This window comes from Eurosta solidaginis, chromosome 4 (genome assembly GCF_040869045.1).
Source record: "Eurosta solidaginis isolate ZX-2024a chromosome 4, ASM4086904v1, whole genome shotgun sequence".
NCBI lineage: Eukaryota > Metazoa > Arthropoda > Insecta > Diptera > Tephritidae > Eurosta > Eurosta solidaginis.
This window is the reverse complement of record NC_090322.1, coordinates 52,182,718-52,208,763: the sequence shown is the minus strand read 5'-3', so window position 1 is coordinate 52,208,763 and position 26,046 is coordinate 52,182,718. Positions and strand designations below refer to the sequence as shown.

Here is a 26,046-nt window from a genome sequence, read left to right as displayed (position 1 = left end):
GTTTATAACCATTTCAACTATCGTAGGAGTGCGAGTTCGACTCCCACTCCCGGGAGAAAAGGCTTTGAAGAGATTTACAAGGTATAATCGAAACAGCTGTCGCCTTGTCCGTCCTGATGTCACGTTGTTTAAATTTTTCCCAAATTATTAAATAAATTATAAAATTAAAAAAATTGCTTCAAATAAATGTTTTCATACATTTAAAAAAGCAATATGGGCAATCCCCGATTATTAAAATCATACAAACAGACAAAATTGGTTAATTCGTTGTAGTTCTATAAATAGAACAAAAACAGCAACAAAACCAAATTTTCTTTGAAAACCGCCGTACCAAGCATAGCTTTAACACATAATTGCATACGAAGTGTGGCAATGTGTAAAAGATTAAAATATTGAAAAAGAAGGCAATTGGGAAAAACTTTACAACAACTAAGGCATGACGTAGCTGAATGCGTTTATAACCATTTCAAATATCATAGGAGTGCGAGTTCGACTCCCACTCCCGGGAGAAAAGGCTTTGAAGAGATTTTCAAGGTATAATCGAAACAGCTGTCGCCTTGTCCGTCCTGATGTCACGTTGTTTAAATTTTTCCCAAATTATTAAATAAATTATAAAATTAAAAAAATTGCTTCAAATAAATGTTTTCATACATTTAAAAAAGCAATATGGGCAATCCCCGATTATTAAAATCATACAAACAGACAAAATTGTTTAATTCGTTGTAGTTCTATAAATAGAACAAAAACAGCAACAAAACCAAAGTTTCTTTGAAAACCGCCGTACCAAGCATAGCTTTAACACATAATTGCATACGAAGTATGGCAATGTGTAAAAGATTAAAATATGCAAAAAGAAGGCAATTGGGAAAAACTTTACAACAAATAAGGCATGACGTAGCTGAATGCGTTTATAACCATTTCAACTATTGTAGGAGTGCGAGTTCGACTCCCACTCCCAGGAGAAAAGGCTTTGAAGAGATTTACAAGGTATAATCGAAACAGCTGTCGCCTTGTCCGTCCTGATGTCACGTTGTTTAAATTTTTCCCAAATTATTAAATAAATTATAAAATTAAAAAAATTGCTTCAAATAAATGTTTTCATACATTTAAAAAAGCAATATGGGCAATCCCCGATTATTAAAATCATACATACAGACAAAATTGATCAATTCGTTGTAGTTCTATAAATAGAACAAAAGCAGCAACAAAACCAAAGTTTCTTTGAAAACCGCCGTACCAAGCATAGCTTTAACACATAATTAATTGCATACGAAGTATGGCAATGTGTAAAAGATTAAAATATGCAAAAAGAAGGCAATTGGGAAAAACTTTACAACAACTAAGGTTTGACTTAGCTGAATGCGTTTATAACCATTTCAACTATCGTAGGAGTGCGAGTTCGACTCCCACTCCCGGGAGAAAAGGCTTTGAAGAGATTTACAAGGTATAATCGAAACAGCTGTCGCCTTGTCCGTCCTGATGTCACGTTGTTTAAATTTTTCCCAAATTATTAAATAAATTATAAAATTTAAAAAATTGCTTCAAATAAATGTTTTCATACATTTAAAAAAGCAATATGGGCAATCCCCGATTATTAAAATCATACAAACAGACAAAATTGGTTAATTCGTTGTAGTTCTATAAATAGAACAAAAACAGCAACAAAACCAAAGTTTCTTTGAAAACCGCCGTACCAAGCATAGCTTTAACACATAATTGCATACGAAGTATGGCAATGTGTAAAAAATTAAAATATGCAAAAAGAAGGCAATTGGGAAAAATTTTACAACAACTAAGGCATGGCGTAGCTGAATGCGTTTATAACCATTTCAACTATCGTAGGAGTGCGAGTTCGACTCCCACTCCCGGGAGAAAAAGCTTTGAAGAGATTTACAAGGTATAATCGAAACAGCTGTCGCCTTGTCCGTCCTGATGTCACGTTGTTTAAAATTTTCCCAAATTATTAAATAAATTGTAAAAGTAAAAAAATTGCTTCAAATAAATGTTTTCATACATTTAAAAAAGCAATATGGGCAATCCCCGATTATTAAAATCATACAAACAGACAAAATTGGTTAATTCGTTGTAGTTCTATAAATAGAACAAAAACAGCAACAAAACCAAAGTTTCTTTGAAAACCGCCGTACCAAGCATAGCTTTAACACATAATTGCATACGAAGTATGGCAATGTGTAAAAGATTAAAATATGCAAAAAGAAGGCAATTGGGAAAAATTTTACAACAACTAAGGCATGGCGTAGCTGAATGCGTGTATAACCATTTCAACTATCGTAGGAGTGCGAGTTCGACTCCCACTCCCGGGAGAAAAAGCTTTGAAGAGATTTACAAGGTATAATCGAAACAGCTGTCGCCTTGTCCGTCCTGATGTCACGTTGTTTAAAATTTTCCCAAATTATTAAATAAATTATAAAATTAAAAAAATTCCTTCAAATAAATGTTTTCATACATTTAAAAAAGCAATATGGGCAATCCCCGATTATTAAAATCATACAAAGTTAATATACTCTGTAGCACGCTGAGTATAAAATCATTTGGGTTTTAATCTTAATTTTTTTTTCCAACAGGATTTTGGTTCGATTTCAATCTCAATATTCTTCAATATTGGTTTTGAACTCGATATCGATTTTGGTTTGACGCCCATTTATAGTTTCTATTCCAGTTTGACTTAAGATAACTATATCGCGCATTTTGTTCTTTTTTTTTTTGTTTCAACTTTTCAGTCCCACAATTCATACGACCTGTCCGAAGATCAATTCAAAAACTTGTGGTGTGGCAAACGTACACGTTTCAGCATTTTCGCTTACTTGATGAAGTTAATCAGACGCATTCAAGATACAGAGAAATTAATACATAACAACAATTGTGCCGCTTGTAATATGAAAGTTATTGGAATACGTTTCAAATGTAGAACTTGTAATAATTTATCTTTGTGTTTTGCTTGTTATGCCAGAGGATCCTCGGTAAATAAACACGAAGTGAAACATCGCATGTACGAAGTATTCACCGAGGTAATTTTTTATTTTATTTAAGGTATTTGGTTTAAAATTCTTATTAAATTAAATATTTTTTTCATATCTTTAGGATGAACCACCAAAACGAATAACAAATTTTTTTAATAAAATATGTAACTTTTTTCGTATAACAAAGCAAGGAAATGAAGAAAGTCGAGGATTTTGTAATACAAACGAATCAACGAGTGTTGATGACACGGAAATGGAAGTTATAACCGCAGAAAATACTTTGACCACAGATGCGTTGACCACAGCCGTAGAGGTTAAAACTGATGCTATAGAAAGTGAGCGAAATATTTGATTCAAGAAATGAGAGTCTATAACGATCTGTTTTTTTTTTTATAGCGTCAATAGCTGGATTATCTACTAGCGCTTCAACTGCTTCAAACGTGTCCGAGCACTTGCAAATTATCATCGCTAGATTATTAGTTCAAAATGTGTAAGTTCTTTAAAGTTTAAAATGTGTGCAGTTTAAAATGGAATGGCGAAATAAACGCGGTTTCCACCTCGTCTTTGACTTGGGAACTGCCTCCTTTTGTGGTTTCGGCTTCGTTCTCCGAATTTTGCTTCGTTGGATTTCAAACTAGACATGGGTTAAATTTAGGTTTCGTTATGGCATACGGTTTCTAATAAGATTTCAATAGTGGTTTTTATGTTGGTTCAGCTTTTAATTTTGTTTCGATTATTTATTGTTTGAATCGCATATTTTCTGACGGTGTATGCAATTTGAAATATAAAGCCGAAATTAATTCGTTTTCGGTTTCCAAATTACCTTTGATTTGGTTCAGCATTCGGATTGATTCTAGTTTCAATTTCTAATTTGCTTCTTGTTTAAGTTCCTGTTCCGGTTTTGGTTCCTATATCAGTTTAATATTTTGCATTGTCTTCAAACCAAATTTGACAAGGGATGATGCAAAATCGTTCACTCATTAAACTGCGTCTCTGTTTAAATTTTGGCTTTGATTTTGCGATCTAATACATTTTCTATTTGCATTCCATTGCGACTGTGGCGTGGATCTGATCGCGATTGAAATTTTGCGTTGTTTCACTTTCTGGTTCTACTAAGGTTTCGGTTTCGTTTCCTATCTCAAATTCTCTTTCTACCTACATTTTCATTGATTTAGTTTGCAGTGTCAACTTTGGCCATGATTTAATCACATTGACTTATATTCAATTTCTATTTCGACTTCAACTCCTTCAAGGTGTTCTGGTATACCGAAGGTCCGTCAAGCTGGACCCCCTCTAAGATGGATTCGATATTTGATAGGCCAGGAATGTTGTGCTCAAAATTTAAGTACTTATTTGTTAATCTGAAAATGGCCAAACAAAAACTTTAAACGTGGGAATTATGTGCTATTTATGTGCTCCAACATAAGCTGCGGTTTGCCCAGAAAACAAAGGGTCGACAAGTGGTGAGCTGGGGGATATAGCCTAAACGACATAATCGGAACGGGATATGTGCAGAATTTTGTGCTTTTTATGTGCTCAGTAGTTCCAAAGAGAATTTGTTTTTTTGTGGGGGGGGGGGGTCCAGGGGGAAAAAGGTCTAGCTGTGCCCCCTATTTTGAGATTAAAAATAAGTACTTAAATTTCAAGCACAACATTTTTATTTTGGGCACAAATTAGCACATAATTCCTGGCCTATCAAATTTCGAAGCCATCTTAGGGGGGGGGGGGGGGGGGGGGGGAGCTTGACGAGCCTGAATACCGAATGAGCTTAAAATTCATCGTCGTATTGTTGTTTTCCATTTCAGTAAACTTGAACGAGATATAAATTTCATTAGAACCGCAACAGATGAGGAAGTCACTCTTATACTAGAATCACATCACCAATTCTTAATATCAATTATTAATGACATGCGTAGATTTTCGGTAAGTGAACTCTGGCATATAAGTTTGCAGAACAATAACTTATTAGCCATGTTCTATAATCTACTTCCAGCAAATTTCAAAATCTTTAAGTTCATACCCAAAATGGAGTACACCAAATCGTTCAAACACTGAACATAGAGCTACAAATGTACCTATAGCTACATCGGATAATTTTACTACAACCGGAGAAAATTTAACACATTCCAGTAAGAACCTAAATCATTATAGAGATAAGCGTTTTTTTAACATTTATATTTCGTAAATTATTCCCTTGCAGTTAATGGAGCCGATTTGAATCGCAGTTATTTGGATGCAAACAAATCGGACGCTTCAGTTAATGATCTTAGTACATGGTTTAATCAAAGAAGGTATTCTGTTTTAAATACAACATCAAGGGCAAGCACACGACCTGGATTAGATACACTTCCTGAGATAAGCCGAAAGTCTCATCTTTTGGAAAGTATTGACAATTTTGAAATTGCTGATATACGTGACACCGACATGATGAATTTCAAAATACTTTTGAATAAAGTAAAAGAAATTGTGGAAGATTCATTTAGTGATAATACGGAATTGGCAGCTGCTACACAGAATTTGGAAAGTGTATTAGATAGTATTGTACGTAATGAGGAGAAGCGAAGGAGTAGTACTTAAGTGCAGAAAAAAGGCGTGGGAAAGACAAATGCTGTTTTTGGCATGCTAATGGTGAGGAGTGTGCTCTGAAATAAACCGCACAACAGCATTTGCGGGCATTTTATGTATTTTTACGTTGATGAAATTGTGTAATACCGTTATTATATTGGGCGAAGAATATGTGTCTTGGAATCATCAAACGACCCTATTGTGCGAAAACAAATTTTCGAGAAAAACGCGTTTAAAGATTTTCACTTGTACTTTAAATGCGATTTGTGTGCGTTAAATTTCCTAAGAATCACTCAAAGAAAGTTTGATGACTCCAGGTCACATATTAATATTTTTTTTTATAATCTAAGCTTTTATCTTTTGCTATAAGCTTTTACCAAACTCAAAAAACTAATTGTTAAGATATCAAAAAAGCTGAACTCATTTTTAAATATACTTATATACTTCCTTTATATTTCGTAGTGAAATGAATACATTCCATTAAAATTTATTTTATTTGAAAATAGCAATAAACATGCAATGAACAGTACATGCAATACACACGCACGTACATGCACTTCAAAGTATTATTTATCAAAAATTGATTTAAGCTTTTATTGGGCATGTGGTCAAATTTACTTTCGAGTGAAGTCTTGAGCCTATTGTAATTCGTCGAATACAGCTAGTGAATTCGAGTGAAAGTAAAATGCAGCACATGCCTATGTATCTTATAATCATAATTAAATGTTTCTTTTATAATTAAAGCATAAGCACTTAATTTATATGCCAAATAAACACATCTACATAACTATAATAATAATATTTAAACCTTTTTTTCGGGTTTATCACTACATTTGACAGCCGTAGTCCATAGTGTAGTCTAATTGCTGGTGACGATCGTTAGTTTTAAAGCGATTTAGGAAAATAGCCCGTAGTCGGGCTTTTTAATAAATGTTCTTTTCATGGCAATGCCAGACAATTTGGGCACTATATAAAATAGTCAAACATATAAAAACATCAAAATTTTAGAGACAAGTTTTTTCAATTGGAAAAAAGTTTTTCTAAGCAAAGTCTTCCCCTCAGCAGTGGCTTGGCAAACACTCCGATTGCATTTCTGCCATGTAAAGCTTCTCAATGAAAGTTCATCTGCCTTCCACCTGCCGTTCGGAGTCGGCATGAAACAAGTAGCCAATTTGTAGGAAAAACTGAAAGGAACTGGAAGTGAAGCTCTGCCTAAAATCTACTTATTTGCAATTTGCTGGAAGGTCGTGGGAGGGAGCTGAGTCACAGACTTCGGGACACTCTGAGGCGTGAACAGCAAGGTGCCACAAAAGTTTTGAAGCAGTAAAGGTGTCGACGATTGTTGAAAACTAGTTCAGAAGACACCGTTCAATGCAACCTTTGCAGGTGACACACTGAAATGAGTGTGACTGAACTAAAAATATTGGTTTCCGGTATACGCGGCAAAATCATTAATCTGGGCAAGCCTAGGGTTCAACACCTTCCCGGAACAAGAGAGTATGAAGCAGTCCCACTGCAATGATGTGCTCTAAAGTTGACAATAACAAATTAGATGGGGTACACTGAAATGACAGCCCTTAGACGGGAAAAATCCAGAGTCGCTCCGGTACATAGAACCGGCTGTCGGTTTCCTATTGGATAAGTTGGGTGTTATCGATAAAATAAACATTAATTAGCAGCTCTGCCTTTTTCGCCTTGCAATACTTTTTTGAAAACTGGCGATAAATTAGACTTTTCTAAATTAGAAATACATATTTGTTTATTTGCACGTCTCCAAAGCTATTTAGAAGTCTGCAATTCATAGAAATGCAGTTTACACGTGCTCACCCTTATATGTATAAGTAATCGGAGAGAAACCTTCAAAATATGAAATGAGAATTCTTGGACGAAAAAAAGCTTAATATGAGGTCGGTAGTGCACTTTGTGTTTTTATACTCAGTTGAACAGAGCTCACAGAGTATATTAACTTTGATTGGATAACGGTTGGTTGTACAGGTATAAAGGAATCGAGATAGATATAGACTTCCATATATAAAAATCATCAGTATCGAAAAAAAAATCGCTTGAGCCATGTCCGTTAACACGATAACTTGAGTAAATTTTGAGGTATCTTGATGAAATTTGGTATGTAGGTTCCTGGGCACTCATCTCAGATCGCTATTTAAAATGAACGATATCGGACTATAACCACGCCCACTTTTTCGATATCGAAAATTTCGACAAATCAAAAGTGCGATAATTCATTACCAACTACGGATAAAGCGATGAAACTTGGTAGGTGAGTTGAACTTATGACGCAGAATAGAAAATTAGTAAAAATTTGGACAATGGGCGTGGCACCGCCTACTTTTAAAAGAATGTAATTTAGGAGTTTTGCAAGCTGTAATTTGGCAGTCGTTGAAGATATCATGATGAAATTTTGAAGGAACGTTACTCTTATTACTATATGTATGCTTAATAAAAATTAGCAAAATCGGAGAACGACCACGCCCGTTTTTTTAAAAAAAAATTTTTTAAAGTCAAATTTTAAAAGAAAAGTTAATATCTTTATAGTATATAAGTAGATTATGTCAACATTCAACCCCAGTAATGATATGGTGCAATAAAATACAAAAATAAAAGAAAATTTCAAAATGGGCGTGGCTCCGCCCTTTTTAATTTAATTTGTCTAGGATACTTTTAATGCCATAAGTCGAACAAAAATTTACCAATCCTTGTGAAATTTGGTAGAGGCTTAGACTCTAGGACAATAACTGTTTTCTGTGAAAAAGGGCGAAATCGGTTGAAGCCATGCCCAGTTTTTATACACAGTCGACCGTCTGTCCCTCCGCTCGGCCTTTAACACGATAAATTGAGCAAAAATCGATATATCTTTGCTAAACTCAGTTCACGTACTTATCTGAACTCACTTTGTATTGGTGTAAAAAAATGGCCGAAATCCGACTATGAGCACGCCCACTTTTTCGATATCGAAAATTACGAAAAATGAAAAGAATGTCATAATTATATACCAAATACGAAAAAAAGGGATGAAACATGGTAATTGGATTGGTCTATTGACGCAAAATATAACTTTAGAATAAAACTTTGTAAAATGGGTGTGACACCTACCATATTAAGTAGAAGAAAATGAAAAAGTTCTGCAGGGCGAAATCAAAAGCACCACCACTCTCTTTTAAAACCATCATTAATACCTTTAATTTGATACCCATATCGTACAAACACATTACAGAGTCACCCCTGGTCCACCTTTATGGCGTGATCTCGAAAAGGCGTCAACCTATCGAACTAAGGCCCACTCCCTTTTAAAATACTCATTATCACCTTTCGTTTGATACCCATATCGTACAAACAAATTCTAGACTCACCCCTGGTCCACCTTTATGGCGATATCTCGAAAAGGCGTCCACCTATAGAACTACGGCCCACTCCCTTTTAAATACTCATTAACACCTTTTATTTGATACCCATATCGTACAAAAAAATTCTAGAGTCACCCCTGGTCCACCTTTATGGCGATATCTCGAAAAGGCGCCCACCTATAGAACTAAGGCCCACTCCCTTTTAAAATACTCATTAACACCTTTCATCATTTGATACCCATATCGTACAAACAAATTCTAGAGTCACCCCTGGTCCACCTTTATGGCGATATCTCGAAAAGGAGTCCACATATAGAACTAAGGCCCACGCCCTTTTAAAATACTCATTACCACCTTTCATTTTTTACCCATGGTGTACAAACGCATTCTAGAGTCACCCCAGGTCCACGTTTATGGCGATATCCCGAAAAGGCGTCGACGCATAGAACTAAGGCCCACTCCCTTTTAAAATACCTATCAACACCTTTCGTTTGATAGCCATAATGTACAAACGCATTATAGAGTCAATCCTGGTCCACCTTTATAACGATATCCCCAAAAGGCGTCCACCTATAGAACTACGGCCCACTCCCTTTTAAAATACTCATTAATACCTTTTCTTTGATACCCATATAGTAAAAACAAATTCTAGAGTTACCCCTGGTCCACCTATATGGCGGGTTACCCCCGAACTTAGCCTTCCTTACTTGTTGTATGTATGTGTGGGTGCGGGCGTATGTGTGCATTTACAATATTGTAATAAATGCAACACTTTTTTTGTTTGAGATTTTGAATGAAAGTTCGAAGAATAGCAAATTCGCAGAATTGCACTGTGACGTACTTTTAGTGTTAAGTTGCCATTCTGGCGGCTAGAACAAAATTATCAAGTACATAACAGTAAAAGGCGGTTGAGGCGCGGTTGTTTGGTGCGTTTTGTCGCCACTGATACTCAGTAGTTCTTGGCATATGCACGCTTGTGCATGCAATAAACGTTTGTTTACCATTCTAATAGTAGTGCCTGCCTTCATACATATACATATATACATACATACGTACGAACATAAATATTTACTTTTTCCTCTTTCTGGTTTATGCATTTTTGCGATATAATCACCCCTATTCTGCATTTCGATTACGTTCCCGTTCTACGCTCCGCTTAAATCGAAGTTCGGTATTCTGCATTACGACGGAATCGTAACGAGAAGAGGAAGAGCAAATGATTTTTCGAAATCAGCTGTTTGTACGGAATGTGTGAACAATGGAACAAAATAAATTAAAGAAAATTTGTAAAAAACACTGAAAAACGTTAATATTTTATTATCCAAGCCATTTTGTACAAAGAAAAGGAATAGAATATATTGCCGCAGTGTTTATTTTTTGAGTGAAGAGCTTTCATAATTGTAAGTGTGTTTTTGTTGTTCTTTTGTCCAATTCCCTGCCGTGGCCACCAAGTTTTGTTAAAACGGATTCCTGCACGAATATAGTTGACATTTTCTGAATTTTATGGATGCTAATTTCATTGCAGTGGCCTAAAATACTTTATGAAGATTCATTTATTCTTTCCGCAAGGATTGTTTACGTTTTCGCTTCAACTTCCTCTACTCCGGCAGCTTGCTTTGGCATATAACTGGACCAAACAAACAGACACAAATTATAGCTGTCTATTATAATGGAAGCAATAGCCTCGGCATTATTTGTGGAGTTGGAAACCAACGCATACGAAAATGGCCAAGCGAGAATGGAAAGGCAAATATTGCGATATTTGTGTAATCCATTTGAGATGAGTGACGAATTGTAAGATATTTAACTTAAAAGTGGTAAAGTTTAATGACTTATTTTCTTATTTAGGTTCAAAAAAACTTTCTCAATAAGGATGCTTTCAAGTATGTGTTAGATACTTTTGCGGGGCAAATACGTCCAAGGACTTCGACATGGACATGTTGTTTTTGACCTGGAAACATGTAAAAAACAATCATCATCAAGCCTTTTACGTTTCTCAACAAGTTTTACTTACATTTTTGCTAAAATTCCGTTATAAATTAATAAAAAAATAAAAAGAAAATATTTTTCCGCCAACCAATTTTCAACTTAGAAAAACGGAACTACGATCGAAATGCAGAATACACAAAATCGAACGATTCGAAGTTGGATCGAAAGAGATTGGAACACAGAATACCAAAATCGCCAAATCGAAAAAATTCCAATCCAAGTCGAAATGCAGAATAGGGCTGAATAGCCGTGTTTTTTTTACACGTAAACGTCTATACGCTTAAACTTTATATGGACTGCTAAGCGACAAACTTTAAATACACCTCTGAAATTGCTGCGCATAAATTTCAATACGCATTATACTCAGATGTAACTGAAATATGTGTCTTTGTTTCACCCTCTACACTAATTCTATGTATTCTATGTGTGTCCACAATTTATCGCAACTGATTTAGCTATCAGCCCAATTCTAAACGAAAATTCCGTGCGAGTTTTTTCCCTTCTCCCTCCCATTCCTCGTATTCTAAATAAAAATTCCTTGTGAGTTTTTTCGCTTCTCCCTTTCCTCCTATTCTGAACAATGTTCGAAAAATAGGAAGCCGGTTATGGGAGAAAGTAGGTATTATGAATGTGAGGGAGAGGGAGATTTCTTTGTCATTTCATAGGAGTTTTTCACTAGTTAAATTAAAGGGAATGCATCAAAATAGTTAAAGGAAATTCGTTCTTTTAAGAAAGAACACTTATTTGTACAAATTTGTGCTAAAATATGTATTTACATTATACCACAATATTCTCACTGTTAATACAACAACAACAAAAACTACACTATTCTTTATTTTAAGTCGAAAAGCATATCATAAGCAACGCACAGTGGCAATACTCTTATAAAACTCAAATGTCCGTTTTTGGTGCCACAATAACAAGGTGCTTCAAAATTCATCGTAAAATTTTACATGTTTTTTTTTTAATTTACAAGCCAAATGTGTATTTTATTAATAACTAAATGTTATTGAAAGTGGTTCAATGAAATTTAATTTGAGCTAAAGATTAAACAGCTAACGAATTTTGGAAAAGGGGAGTGGTACTGCCCATTTATGCTAAAAAGTTTGATCTTAGTAACCGCTTTACCAATTTGTACCAAACTCGATAGACGTATTGATTTCTATAAAAATTTAATACTCGTTTGAAGGCGAAATGCCTAAGCTTTAAAATCAATTTGATAAACTTTAGAGAAATGCAATAACGAAAAGTATATATTTATAAATTACTAAATTAATTAATTCTTTTATTTGAAATAAAAAATTAACTTGTACAAAGATATCTTATTTTTCAATAAAGTAACAAAATTTATTAGTAAATCTCTTTATCATTGTTGTGATAAGATGTGAGAAACTTATTTTATCTTAACATAGTCATCGTCACTGGAACATATATCTAACAAAGCAACCATCTCTGAGCTACACGCATCTGTAAGATCTTTTTGTGTTCTTACATACCTCATAGATGATATGACTGGATCAGAAGAGATAGCTAACATGTTGAAAAGGTCTTCGTTTTGTCTAACTCGTGATACTTTGCAGGTGTGCATACATCTATATCTTTTGTAGTCCTTGTTCTTAGATTATTGAGCTTCTTCAGACAATTCTCCTAATGGTAAGCACTGGTACTCTATTAAATCTTTTCCATGTGCTAAAATTTTATGTACCTTTGGTGTAAGTTTCTTCTCAGGATACTTTTGATGCAGCAACTCTGTAGTTTTAGATGCATATTCTCCAAATTTGGGTCCATTAACTGGTTTATGGCAGTTTAAAATATTTAAAATTACTCCCAATCTTTTCACAATATCTCTATCAACTCCTGTTATGCAAGCAGTCACTTAATCGTGTTTTGTTTCTCCTTACAAGTTGTAATGTCGTCGAAAACTTCTTGTTGTGGTAGTGTATAAGCCAGCTTCAAAACAAATTCCGTACATCTTATCCTAGCATGCAAAGGAGATATTCCATACTCGTAATTTAGTTCGTCAGTTATTGAATCATCAAGATTTTCAAAGTCCTTTTGGCTCTTCTTACAAATTGGACATTTCATTATAGATGTCATATTTGTTATTAAGTTCAAAACTTTTCCATCGACCATTGTTAGAAGAAAATCATGCTTTGTTGTAATGACATTCCCCTCTTCAATTTCAATTATTGTTGGTTCTAATTTGGCAATTTGATTTTTTATATCACTCACAGTAGCTTTTATGAGTTCCGAAGACTCCTTCTCGTATTTAAATAATATCGGGCGGCACAATATAGTTGATGACGGAGGTGGATTTTTCCAATATTCTGAAGCTTCATCTTTTAGTCGCAATGGAACAATAGAAGCCATAAACATATTACTATCTGTAATTGTTTCATCGTCTACAGTTATTCTTTGTTTATATGCGCTTTGTCCTGATGATCCATCACAGCACCACTATTGTAAACCAATTTTTTCTTCCAGGCCTTCCTTTTCTTTAATGCTTGTTTCACTCGCTAATTCTCTCATAATAGCCTCAACGAAGTCCCGTCTTGACTTTGTAGATTTAAACACCGCAAATAGTTTCGAGTTTTCTAGATACATATTAGAATTGGCTTCGAGTGTATCTGACTAAATATTAAACTGTGAACTAAATTTAAAAATACTATTCACTTTATTTAGGTAAACAGAATACTTAGTTCCTTAATCTCCAAAAGACGAATGATAATGTGCATTGTATGAGGGATAGCTTTATATACCTACTCAAATTATTAAAATGAATTTCAGGTATACAATTCGTAACTAAAAAAATGTATGTTGTTAACAAGTTCCAATAACAAAAACGACCTTACGGCCGTACTGAATTATATATATCTGCTCAGGCGCGTATTTATGCCCAAGGTTGTTTAACTTTATTTGATGTAAAAAGTGAAGTTGCAGCTGGAAGCAGGTAGACTATGAATTTAGGTAACTGAATATTTCACAAATAACTACTGTTAATTTGACGGAGCACATATTTTAACAAGGGCTTAAAAATAGGCATTTCGAAAAACAGGTAAATCCGCCAACTTTTACCAAAAAAAAAAACAATTTTTTTTGTTTCAATCCTAAATTAAAGGGCCTATTACGGTACACAACTCAACTTGGTTGGGTTGTAATTAAAACAACTCAACTTTCAGACAACTCAACTCCTGTTTGGTATTACGAATTACAACTTATTTCAGTTGAAGTTGAATTGGTGCTGCCAAGCTAAGAAAGTGATGATTTGACAGATAAATGAACAGCTGATCAATTTGTGGCAGATATTTAAGCATTTTCAAATGTGATTTTTTTATTAATGTTATATGAAATCTATTTTAAACTGGCGAAAATGTTGGTGATTGACATGTCGCGAATACGGAAACATTTGCGTGATCATTCCAATCCCTTGGAACTACCAAGCACCAAGTAAGAAAATGTTTAAGTGACAAATAACGAGTTTCATAAGAAGTTATTTTGCAGATTGGAAAGGAAGCATTTTACTCAGTACTAAACAAAATTAAGAACCATTTCCGCATACGCGTTCGTATTTTAAAATTATGCGCCACACTCCGATTCCTTGCTGACGGCAGCTATCAAATATGCTGTGGAAATGATTTTGGTGTTGGACTGGTATTAGATATAATTGAGAAGCGTATTTGTGCGAAGTAGATTAAAACCCTAACAGAAAAAACTGTATTTTACTCAAATAGGATTCCCAGGAGTAGTGATTAGTATCAATGGGACTCGCATAATTTCACCTATTTTGGCTGCATCCAAACTGCGACCAGCCTCGTCCAACTATGGAATATCAATAAAGTCAAAAAGTTATTCAATGTAATTCGTTTAAACGTTGGTTTTTCTAGAAATGTGTACAAAATTGTTTATTATTGTTTGATTAAAAAAGGTTTAACTACCGGCTTTAAATTTTTTGTTTTTTTTTGGTAACGTTTTATAAGCCCGTGCACCATCTAACTCTTATCAAAGGTGGTATCAAAAGACGGGTTTCCATCTCCGTTTTTAGGATTCGAAAGCGAAAATTAAAAATTTTATTTCTTTCGAAAGATATTTACAAAGACCCACAAAATGGCCCGAGAGGGTCCAAAATATGAGGCCCGGTCCACAGTTTTTTTTGCAAAGAACATCTTTCTGCGTTGGCAGCCTTTGGCCGCGATTCGTAAAAATAATCCTGGTTGGGTCCAACACCTTTCTGCATAGCTGTATACAAAAAATCTGGCAAAATACAACAACCACATGAAATTAGATTTTATTAGAATTAATGTTTGTGGTAATTCTTTACGACAGCATGACACTGCTAATACGTGTCCAAAAATATCGAGAGAGGTATTAAACGACGCGTCTTGACATCAGTATTAATAATCCGAAGGCGGAAAATACAAATTTTAACTCGTTCAAAAGATATTAAACACAAACCGAAAAAAGACAACAACATTACAACAACCACATGAAAATCGCCAACTTCAACTGAAAATATCTCCGGACAGAGATAAAATGTTTATTTTCCGCCTTCGGTTCTCTAGATTAATAGGCGTCTTTTGGAACCTCTCTCGATATTTTTGGACGCGTATTAGCAGTGTCATGCTGTCGTAAAGAATTACAATTTTTGTTTTCGGATTCTTAAATCGGAGGTCGAAACGTGTCTTTTGACCTTGAACATTTTTGTTAAAAATTAGGTGGTGAACCGTCTTCTAAAACGTAACATTTTTTCAAAACAACTGCAAAATTGTATGAGACAACTGCTAGTAAGCAGTTGTAAGATTTTGACGTCTTTGACAACTACACCAACACAAGGTTGTAAACGGCAATGCCACAAAAAGTTGTAAGGCTAGACAACTCAACCGAAATTTTTTTTTGACAGGTTGAGTTGTAATCTGTAATACCAAATTGCGAAATTTCAACCCAACCAGAGTTGAGTTGTAAACGGTAATAGGGGCATAAATTATCTTTAATTGCTATACAAGAAAACGACAACCGGCCGCCTTATTTACTCACAAAACCATTTTAAATACAAAGAAACAGAAGAAAAATTTCAAATTTTTCCCAATGTTGAAAATTGGTCAACTTTAAGCGGCTCTATCTGGTAAACTATAATTTTCTGTGAAAAAACGGTTGTATATTCTTGATCCCTGGAATTCTCTATTAGAAATGTTTATTGGATTTAGCGAACGCTTTCATGATTTTTTTGATTTTTGCCATGCTTTAACGGCAGAGGCGCCACTGTGCAACGGAAGAGCTCTTCGTAAATTTGATGCAGCCATCCAGAAATTGCGCAAGGATTTTTTAAGAAGGCTTAAGTAGATTTTGGCATATGGCGAAAGGCGAACTCAACTCGACGTGGCTGCCAGAAAATTTCTTTGCAGAATGAAAGCAGGCAACTCCGGCGGATTTGTGTTATCCCGCCGTCTTTTTTTCTTATGCTCCTCTGTTGATGTTGCTGTGGCACCAATTCATTACTCATTTCAGTGAATACCACAGGAAATGCAATAATGTGCATTGTTTATACCTTATTTCTTAATTTCAAACAAATTCGCCACAATAATTAAACTTTTCAATTTTTTAAACAAAATAAGAAATGCGCAACGAAATTTCAATTGACAAAACAGCTGACTTAGAAAATTCGAAATTCCTATTCCCCAGTTTTTCTTCTCCCTAGGAGAAAAGAATTGGAGGAATTTTTCCGCGGGAATAAAAAAAGAACAAGATTCCGCGAGAATATTTATAATTGGTCTGTATATGTTATACCCTATGGCCATTAGAGGGTTGTGTCTCCGCTTTTCGGTACACCCTGTTGCTGTAGCTAGTTGTTTAACCACTGCCGCTAGATGGGTCTCCTAAGCATTATGTAAGCGAGCATAGGCGTTTCTTTTCACGCGCAAACGTAAACGCATACGCGTGTATAAAAAAACGGCTAATTTTTCGTGGAACAATTTCATTTATCTCATTGTTTACTATATAGTTTGGCAGCATAAATTGAGGTTATGTTGAGAATAGAGTTGAAGGCAGTGAAATAGGCAGCCGAATGACATATAATGAAGGAATGGTGTTCGGAGTTTTTGCAAAGTTAAAAAAAAATGATAAAAGCTTTAATATAAATAAAAATATTGTTTTAATAACAACAAAAACGTCTTATATATTCTATATACATAAATCCGTAAGGATTATCTCACTTTAAAATTTGAGCTAAATAATCTAAAGTTTTTTTTTGAAACTGAGTTGAGAACTGTGCGTGTGAATGTATGAATTTTCACCGATCAGCTGTTAGTTGCGCTACTTGGTAAGATTCATGGTTCAATTATGTACAGGTTGGCTCATCTCATCAGCTTATTTATGTCATCGCATGGTCGAAGGGATTGTCAAAAGGAGATGGCAAACTCAAAATGAAACCAACATATTGGCAACATTTTACTTACACATACAAAAACTGCTAACTTTTATGTTTCCATTCCATACCATTCGCACCAACACCAATACACAGATTTTGACAATTTGAACAGACATATTTTGTTGCTTTACAGATGAGCCAATCTGTATATAGTTGAACCATGGTAAGATTTACAATAGTTGTTTTTTTTTCAAGCGAGCTTGAAAAAAACGCTTCAACTAGCTAAAAAGTTTCATTATGGCAAAACCATACAGATGGTGGAAGTTTATCGGCTAACTGTTACTTTTTTAGCTGCTATGACATTTCTACTTCTAGCGCAGTATGTTTTTGACACTCAACCAGCGAATTACAAAAACAAAATACATGAAATGCATGTGTTTGTTTGTATGTATGTCACCCTGCCGCTACGCTGTTATTTTGTTATTTTTGTTTATCTGCATATTCGTATGTTCAATTCAATTGCTCGTTCACAATAGTGCCCTATTTTTGAATATGCATCACTATACAACACTATCAATCAGGTCGACAATTACCTAAGCGGTTTCAGTTGAAACCGCTTAGCCAACTCAACTCGATTACTTTTTATTGTTGCTTTCCATGCAATTCGGTAAGCTAGCTAGTGTTTTAATTGTAATAGCTAGCAAAGAAATACAGCTAATGATTTATCTTTTGTATTCGAACTACGCAAGGGAAAAGTGCTAACATTTATTAAGTGGAAATAATAAAAATAAGTTTCAAAAGCGAATTAAATATAAAAGCTTGAACTTTGGTAAACAAATAAAATTACTTAAAAATTGAAACACGACAAAAGTTTTTTTTTTTTTTGGATCATTAGTTTAATAGTTAAAGCTCAAGCTTAATAAAACACCAGGTTATCCCTCCATTGGTGTTAATCCATAACACCAGGTTATATATTCAGAAGTTTGCTATACAGTTGCTCCACCAACACACAGGTAATACACTAAGGCCAGAACAATGTGCGTGGGTTTCTGCGTAATTGAGGTTATTGATATATTCTGATTTAATGGTTTACTCCAAGTACGATACATTTTTTAGTTTTTTAAATGTTTTTAATTTAATTTTTTGTCATTTCGATTCCCGCACTAGCCGCCATTTTATTCTCTACCGCATGAATAGCATCCTTTTATAGCACGCGGTTGAGTTGTGGGGAAAACCGAACTTGACGCGACGACGTTACAAAACGAAGTGCACGACAAAAGTTAAAGAACATCGAGAGAGTATTTACTACAATATCGAGCCCTTCCCGCAATTTAAGTGTAACCAACAAAAAGTAAATTTTACAGCAGAAGGAATAGCTACTATCATGAAATTTGGTATGTGTATAAAATATTTATTGAGCCTACAATTAAGACTTCGGTTTTTGACCACACTGTACCGAAAGTCCTGTTATCTGTACTTACGTTTTTTTTGCTGTCATGTTGGCTGACTTTCCAAACACTATTTTGTTGGTTACCTTAAAGTTTAAATTATTCAATTATATTTTTCAGATTACATAGGGGCACATTAAAGGCGTATTTATTGTAATTGTTTAGTACATACATACATACATTTGAAATTAAAGGAAACATACAGGTCCAAATTTTAACACAACATATTAAACAGTATTGTTGTAAACAAAATAATTCAGTCATCTTCGTCAGTCTCAGGCAAAGTATCTATTATCTTTCCAATATGGGATAAGCTAATATATTCATAGTGAAATTGTTTTGGTATAATATTTTTTTCGCAAAGAGCTTTTAGGACGTTATATTTTGAAGATGAAATGTATAAGAAGTGATCATACAAGGTAACAGGACCCTTACTAAGTATGAGAGAATTTCGTCTTGACCGCACAATTGTACTGAGATCGTGTACCTTTTTTTCGCTATCGTCAAAATAACCATAGTGTAGTTTAACCAATGGAGAATTTTTTTCGAAGATAGCGCAACGCAAAGACGTAAATGATATTTTAACTGAAGCTGGAAGCAAAGCTTGGGAAAAGGTTTTCCAATCTTTAAAATCCGAATTATGAATTTAAATGCATGTATAATGTTCTGGTATAGTTCTTACGTTCGAAATAATTGTATACCATTCACTTGGAGCCCAAACATTGCTATCGCGAATAAAATACTCAATAGTGCTATGTATGGAGTCCACGGGCATCATGGTATGCCCATGCAACAGGTAAATTAATTGAATAGAAAAGGCTTACGTATTTTCCGTGTGGTGTATTCAATACTTTCTGAAGGTCGAAGCTGGCGCAGATATACGTCCCATTCTCTTTGCTTTTTCTTTGGTCCTCTAAGAAAATGTCTGTTGATTTATCTCTGTCCCGTATGTGCATTTTATGTTCCTCAGTTTGTCGTAAAAGGTTTTGTGCTTCTCTGTCCGAATTCTTATACTTTTCACAAATAATGCATTTGTCCTTTTTTGGCAAATGGAAGCCTATATGGTATTCATTTTTGAAAATGGTACGAAAAACTCTTAGGGAAAACTTAGCTTGCTCCTGATTTGTATTTATCAAGTGCTGCGTGTAACACCTATACAAAGTTGGCACGTTTCGAAAGTACTGTGGAAGATATAACTTAGTACTTTTGTTCCTACAATAGTGGGAAGGAACTGCTGGTAGGTGATCAATGAATGAATTCAAAAGAGCCACATTTATTTCGTCAGACTTATTATAGGGAGGAGGTCTTTTTTTGGTCAGGCAAGAGGTATTTGAAGAGTTATGTTTTTTCCTAACACATATTAACGTGTTTTGGGAAATATTAAGTATTTTCAGTAAAAACTGCTGACAAACTTTAAAACGCTTTTCGTTATAGGTAACGAAATATGCATAGCTCCAATATTTTTTAAGGCTATCTGATATTTTCCTTTGAACGCATTTCCGGTTCATGCACGATAGAAGCCAATCTCTTTGTCGTATCTTGTTGCCTAAGCCCCAAAAGTGTTCATGTAGCACCAACTGATCTTGCTCACTAAGCTTTTCACAACACTTGTTTCCACACTTTTTACCTACGCAGGGATTTGGTTTAACTGCATACAGCTTTCGTTTTTTACCCCGAAGTCTTTTAGGAAGTTTTCGTTTCTTCTTGTATCCTCTTGTTCCAACGCATATCTCGTTTTCTAATTCCTCAGAATGTCTTTTCAGACTCAGTATCGCTATATGGCACCAGTGAGTTATTCTTGATCGATAATTGGTTTAAAAACACAGTTTTGTTATTTTATTTTAAAGATAATATAAAATAATTAATCACCTAATTTTGTAAAAGCTCCATATTAAAATAATAAAACAATTTTATTGGATTTCACGAACTTAAGCAGAAATGATTTGTATCAAACTAAAATATATATTTTCGTTTTCAGCCATATTTTTTTCTTTTTGCAAAATGGTTGCTTAAATCATGCATATACAGTATAATTGCAACAAGTGCTTTTGCGAACAATATAAATATACACGATAAAAGTGAAAATAAACATTACTCGTAAGATACCACAGAGAAGCACTTTTGAGGTAAGTAGCAATTTGCGATCACAAAAAAAGTAAACAAACCCAAAATTCACTTACACTAAAATTTCTTTTTGATTTAGCTTCATAACGGTACTATTCTCTATTATAAAAAATTGTGAGATGATTCAAATCATGCAAAACTATCGGTTTTCAGCAAAAAACTATTATCTGTTTTTTTGTTGGTTACACTTAAATTGCGGGAAGGGCTCGATATGTAACATATCTACAGTTGTGTGCATTGAAATAGTAGTGGCCCATTGGTTTAGTTGTCCCAAAATTACTTTAATCTTAAGTTAATATCAGCCATCATCCGGTAGCAAAGAGCCTGCGCCAGATAAATAATTTTGCATGTAAATGCAACAACAACGATTTGAGCCAGATTAATCCAGATAGAAGTCTGGTTCAATTTGTGAGCCAGATAATTTGTCAATTACTTGTGTTTAGTTTGGCAACGCTGCTTTTAATAAACCTATTTTTAGCCTTTCGTCGTATGAGTTAAATGAAAAACAGCGGCGACATCTGCCTATCACATTTCACGTGTGCGAAAATATCACGGCATCTGCTTCTCAAGTCTCTCAATGATCCAGAGCATTCCCCGTGAGAATTGTAAAACTCACTGGATGACGGCAATTTTTATTAGTTTTTTGCCAAGTTGATAAGATAAAGGCACAATTAAACTTCCTTAACCCTAATGCCATAGTCGTAACCATACCCATATCCACAACAATCTCGAATGTGATCGATTAATGGTGCCTTAACCTAAAAATCGTGAAAATTTCATAAAAATGAAGAAAACGCAAAAAATTACAAACATTTTCCACAAAAAATAAGTCTATTAGTCATAACATATCCAAAACAATGAATAAAATCTACAAAAAGTTATTAAATTGTAATTTCTACCTTCGATGGTTAATAAAACAGCAGAAACGTTCGGATTAATTATCTTAATACTTTATTCTTCAGTCGTCAATCCAATAATGAACCGGAAGTCCACCATCTTCTTTTCTTCCTTTACAGTGATGTATTTTTGCTTATTCTATTAATTAGTTGACATGGTTGCATTTATGATCTTACAACTTGGCCAGCCTGAAACTGTATCGACCTCGATACACTATCTTAATTTCTATTTTTACTGTCATACATTTCTTAATCTGATACAATTCGCTATTTGTGTTCAGAGTTACAGCTCGCACTGTATTGTCCTTGATACATTATAACTTAATTTCGATCTTCACTATCGTACATTTCTTAATCTAATACAATTCGCTATTTGTGTTCAGAGTTACCGCTCGGCCAATCTGACACTGTAATCGACCTCGATACAGTATAACTTAATTTCTAACAAATATTAGTCTGGTTCTGCTGTGAAATATTTTCTTTGAAAATGGCTCACTAATACCTTCAACTCATCAAGTGTTTTGGCCGGTAACAGTAGATGTGCATTTGGTACTACATTGCCTATGCCGTCTGTTATGAAATCGATGATTTCTGTTTCGCATATGTTTGCCCGTTTTCCTATTGCCTCTATCAATAGAACGTAGCAATGTAATGACTCGCTCTTTTTGTCCCACTTGCGTCTTGCCAACATCTTATAAACTTCGTTCGTCTGTATCGGCACGTCAAATTCCGTCGTAAGGGCCTTTTTTAACTCGGCACACCTTAACGCTTTGGTGGTGGTAAGGAAAACTTTGGCTGTTCCCACCAGGCAGCGACGAGAAGCCAGCAATTTAAATCGTTCGTCTACTCTTGACGACTCCAACGGCAGTGGCGGCAGTATGAATGGCGGTGACGGCAGTGGTGGCAGAGCGGACGGTAGCGGCTGCAGCATAGACGGCAGTGGCAGCAGCGAAAACTTCGTGAACGGCAGGTGTTGAATTGAATTCAACCAAGATATCGGTAGTAGAGGCAGTTGGAACGGGAGTGGCGGCAGAGCAGACAGTAGCGGCGGCAGAGTAGACGGCAGTGGCGGCAGTAAAAACATCGTGAACGGCAGGTGTTAAATTGAATTCACCCAAAACATCGATAGTAAAGACAGTTGGAACGGCAGTGGCGGCAGTATGAACGGCGGTGACGGTAGTGGTGGCAGAGCAGACGGTAGCGGCGGCAGCAAAAACATCGTGAACGGCAGGTGTTGAATTGAATTCAACTAAAACATCGGTAGTAGAGGCAGTTGGAACGGCAGTGGCGGCAGTATGAACGGCGGTAACGGCAATGGCGGCAGAGGGCTCAGTAGAAACGGCAGCGTTTATCTCAATGATTTCGTCCGAAATGTTCTCCAATATATTTGTGTTCGGAGTGGTATTCATCATATTTGCGAAGCTATTATCTCCCACGCCAACTATATTTTGCAGTAATCTGCGTAATTGTATAATGTTGGCTGTAGGAGGAAAATCCGCCTTCATTTCAGTTAAAACTTTAATAAGGCCTTCTCGAGCATCCATTTTACAAACTAGTTGTTTATAATTGTGCGCGAGGTTCGCTAACACACCTGAGATGTAATTTATACCTTCGATGGTTAATATAACAGCAGAAACGTCCGGATTAATTATCTTAATACTTTATTCTTCAGTCGTCAATCCAATAATGAACCGGAAGTCCACCATCTTCTCTTTTCTTCCTTTACAGTGATGTATTTTTGCTTATTCTATTAATTAATTGACATGGTTACATTTATGATCTTACAATATTCACCAACTCATATATTTTTAGGTTATGGATATGGCGAGAAACCAAAAACCAATTGGTTGGCTATGGTATGGTTATGGCGTTAGCGTTATGGTATGGCACCATTAATCGATTACATTGATTTCCATAAGGTAGGTTCGATCAGCTGTTTTATCTGGTTATGGTTTTATGGTTATAAGTCACCATTAATTGGCCTTTAAGCCATGGCTCAACTACATATACGGTTGACTCATCTCGCCAGCTGATTTTATTTCTTTCATTTCACTGGAGAAGGGATTGTCAGAAGGAGATGACAAACTCAAAATGAAACCAACACATTGACAACATATTCTTATTCCACACAAAAGCTGCTAAGTTTTATGTTTTCATACCATACCAACACGCTGATTTTGACAATCTGAACAAAGGTATGTTATTGCTGTAGAGACGAGCCAACCATATAGTTGAGCCATGAGTTAAGCGCGATATCCACAACATAAGAAAACGCTAGAGAAATATTTCGTATATATTTCTGGTTGAAAAAATTTTTTTATACTTTTTTATCTCTCTGTTCTCTATGAAGCGGCGTTGCTTCCCTCCGCGACACGAAAGTCGGGTTAAGCAATGCATTAAAAAAAAGTTTGTTAAATTTAAAATATTCGAATTGAAAATGCACCTAAGTTAAAGAGAATACACTCCTACATACAGTGAGATTTTGATCACGATACAGAGCTGGATGGCGCATTGGACGCACTTACCATCTCCAGTTAAGTTAGATTTATCTGGAGGTTAGCAATATTTCAGATAGCTTCGATTGATATTTTCGTTTTCATCAACACAGGCTGACCAATCTCCGATTAAATCGTTAAATGTGAATGTTTTATAGAACAAATCGCAAAAATCTATTGTGAATACACTAAAACTAATCAAACAGCTGACTCTAGCTTACGTTTTTCCCAGCACTTAACTGAGACGGAAAGCTTCGGGTAGCATGGAAAAAACGAACATTTTTATAACTTATAGATAAGTGAATAATTGAAGATGGTGAAAACAGCCCTAAATATGATACATAACACATAGTTCACTGGTTCAAAAATAACACTGTAACATTTGATTTCTTTAAAATTGCCACAAACGTGGATTACACCCTACAGATTCTGATTTAAAAAAAAAATTATACCCTCATTGCATGGGATACATGATAAGTGGTGTGAAGCATTTAACAATAACATACTACTATTTCAGTGAGCACAGCTGTATGTACAAAAAAACTCTTCACGGTAGATATATGAATATTTTCCTTTTACGTCAATCATACTCCCTGTGTGTCCAATAATTAGTGCATTAAAACAAAGCGAATATTAGCAAACGCCTGTTTGGTTTGTTCATATTGCAAAGTTTTAACAAAATAGCGAAAATTTTTATTGAAATAGAAATAATTCATTTAGTTATATGTGACGTAATTGTGTTTTATTAAGCATATACATACCCTGCAAAAATTGTTGGATTACGTGTTCCATTTTCTTCATGTTGGAGTACTCTAACAATACTCCTTTACAATGCGTTTGCGGACCACCATCAGCCGATCATTGCTCGTTTTTTAGCGACAGTGATCACGACACGATGACGATCGAACAGAGTTGCCAAATGTAAAATATTGCATGCAAATAGCTAATAATAAAATTTTACTTTGGCAACTCTGATAAAATGCAACAGCGCACTGGTTTTATGTATACATACTAAAGTATGTATAGAGAAATATTAGTTTCTTTATTCACGCAAATGCTAAATAACATAAGAATATTCGTAGTATAGAATATAAAAGTTGTATTGCCCCTCTTCATTTACTTTCATTTTAAATTAAATTCACTTCGATAATTATTTCCGACACTATTCCTCGTTAGTACTTTGGCATATGATCCTCTGTGGGTGCTCCATGGAGTACTACAGTGAAAGTACTTTGGAAAGTACTCTCACGTATGTACTCTATGGAATACTCACAAACAAAGCGAGAGTGGGATCACCTACTCCTCTCCTAGGACATCGCAATGTTAATTGGAGCACATTTTTTGTATGAATACAGATTAGATTTGGAGCAGTCCTATACTCCCAAAGGAGTATTCCTTACATTATTTATAGAGTACTCGCGTTTTTTGAAGGGTACATATGTATGTATTAACACATGTTTATTTACTAGGCTGAGCCCAAAATTTTTGATCTGCAATTATCTTTGCTCACGGTATGGGGGTGATGTAATAGTAAGGTAAAAGCGTCGGTGTAGTAGTTGTTGTTATAGCGATGTATATCGGCAGAGGTTTTACAGCAGTGATGCTTCCAAAAATCAAAGCTTATAGATTATCCTGATAGCAAAAAAGAAGTCTTTTGTTCATAAAATCTTTATTTCAAACAGTTTTGACGTACCCTTTAAACTTGAAATACTTCCAGCCGTATGATGTTGTGACGACTATTAGTATCACTAAGCGATACCACCATCACTAAGCCGATACTAAGCAGTATGTACGTAAACAAATCAATCATCATCTACACACATAC

General features: G+C 35.0%; 1 protein-coding gene and 2 long non-coding RNA genes across 5 annotated transcripts in view; all 3 read left to right on the top strand.

The window, feature by feature from the left end:
• dah (discontinuous actin hexagon) overlaps positions 1 to 6,356 on the top strand; it is a 151,431-nt gene extending 145,075 nt beyond the window's left edge. For 2 of the 3 annotated variants that reach the window (XM_067781593.1, XM_067781594.1), the window contains exons 4-9: positions 2,742 to 3,029; positions 3,103 to 3,316; positions 3,378 to 3,471; positions 4,787 to 4,904; positions 4,975 to 5,110; positions 5,182 to 6,356. In XM_067781593.1, coding sequence (XP_067637694.1) covers positions 2,742 to 3,029; positions 3,103 to 3,316; positions 3,378 to 3,471; positions 4,787 to 4,904; positions 4,975 to 5,110; positions 5,182 to 5,558 — 1,227 coding nt within the window. In that variant the 3' untranslated portion in view covers positions 5,559 to 6,356. The remainder of the gene's footprint in view (positions 1 to 2,741; positions 3,030 to 3,102; positions 3,317 to 3,377; positions 3,472 to 4,786; positions 4,905 to 4,974; positions 5,111 to 5,181) is intronic. The other variant, XM_067781595.1, reaches the window with a different exon arrangement.
• Positions 6,357 to 10,031: 3,675 nt separating this feature from the next.
• LOC137247901 (uncharacterized) lies at positions 10,032 to 11,137 on the top strand. Its single transcript, XR_010951933.1, has 3 exons — positions 10,032 to 10,308; positions 10,434 to 10,702; positions 10,757 to 11,137. It is a non-coding gene; the product is annotated as an uncharacterized lncRNA (long non-coding RNA).
• Positions 11,138 to 14,012: 2,875 nt separating this feature from the next.
• Positions 14,013 to 14,836, top strand: LOC137247900 (uncharacterized). Its single transcript, XR_010951932.1, has 2 exons — positions 14,013 to 14,344; positions 14,399 to 14,836. It is a non-coding gene; the product is annotated as an uncharacterized lncRNA (long non-coding RNA).
• Positions 14,837 to 26,046: the final 11,210 nt, after the last annotated feature.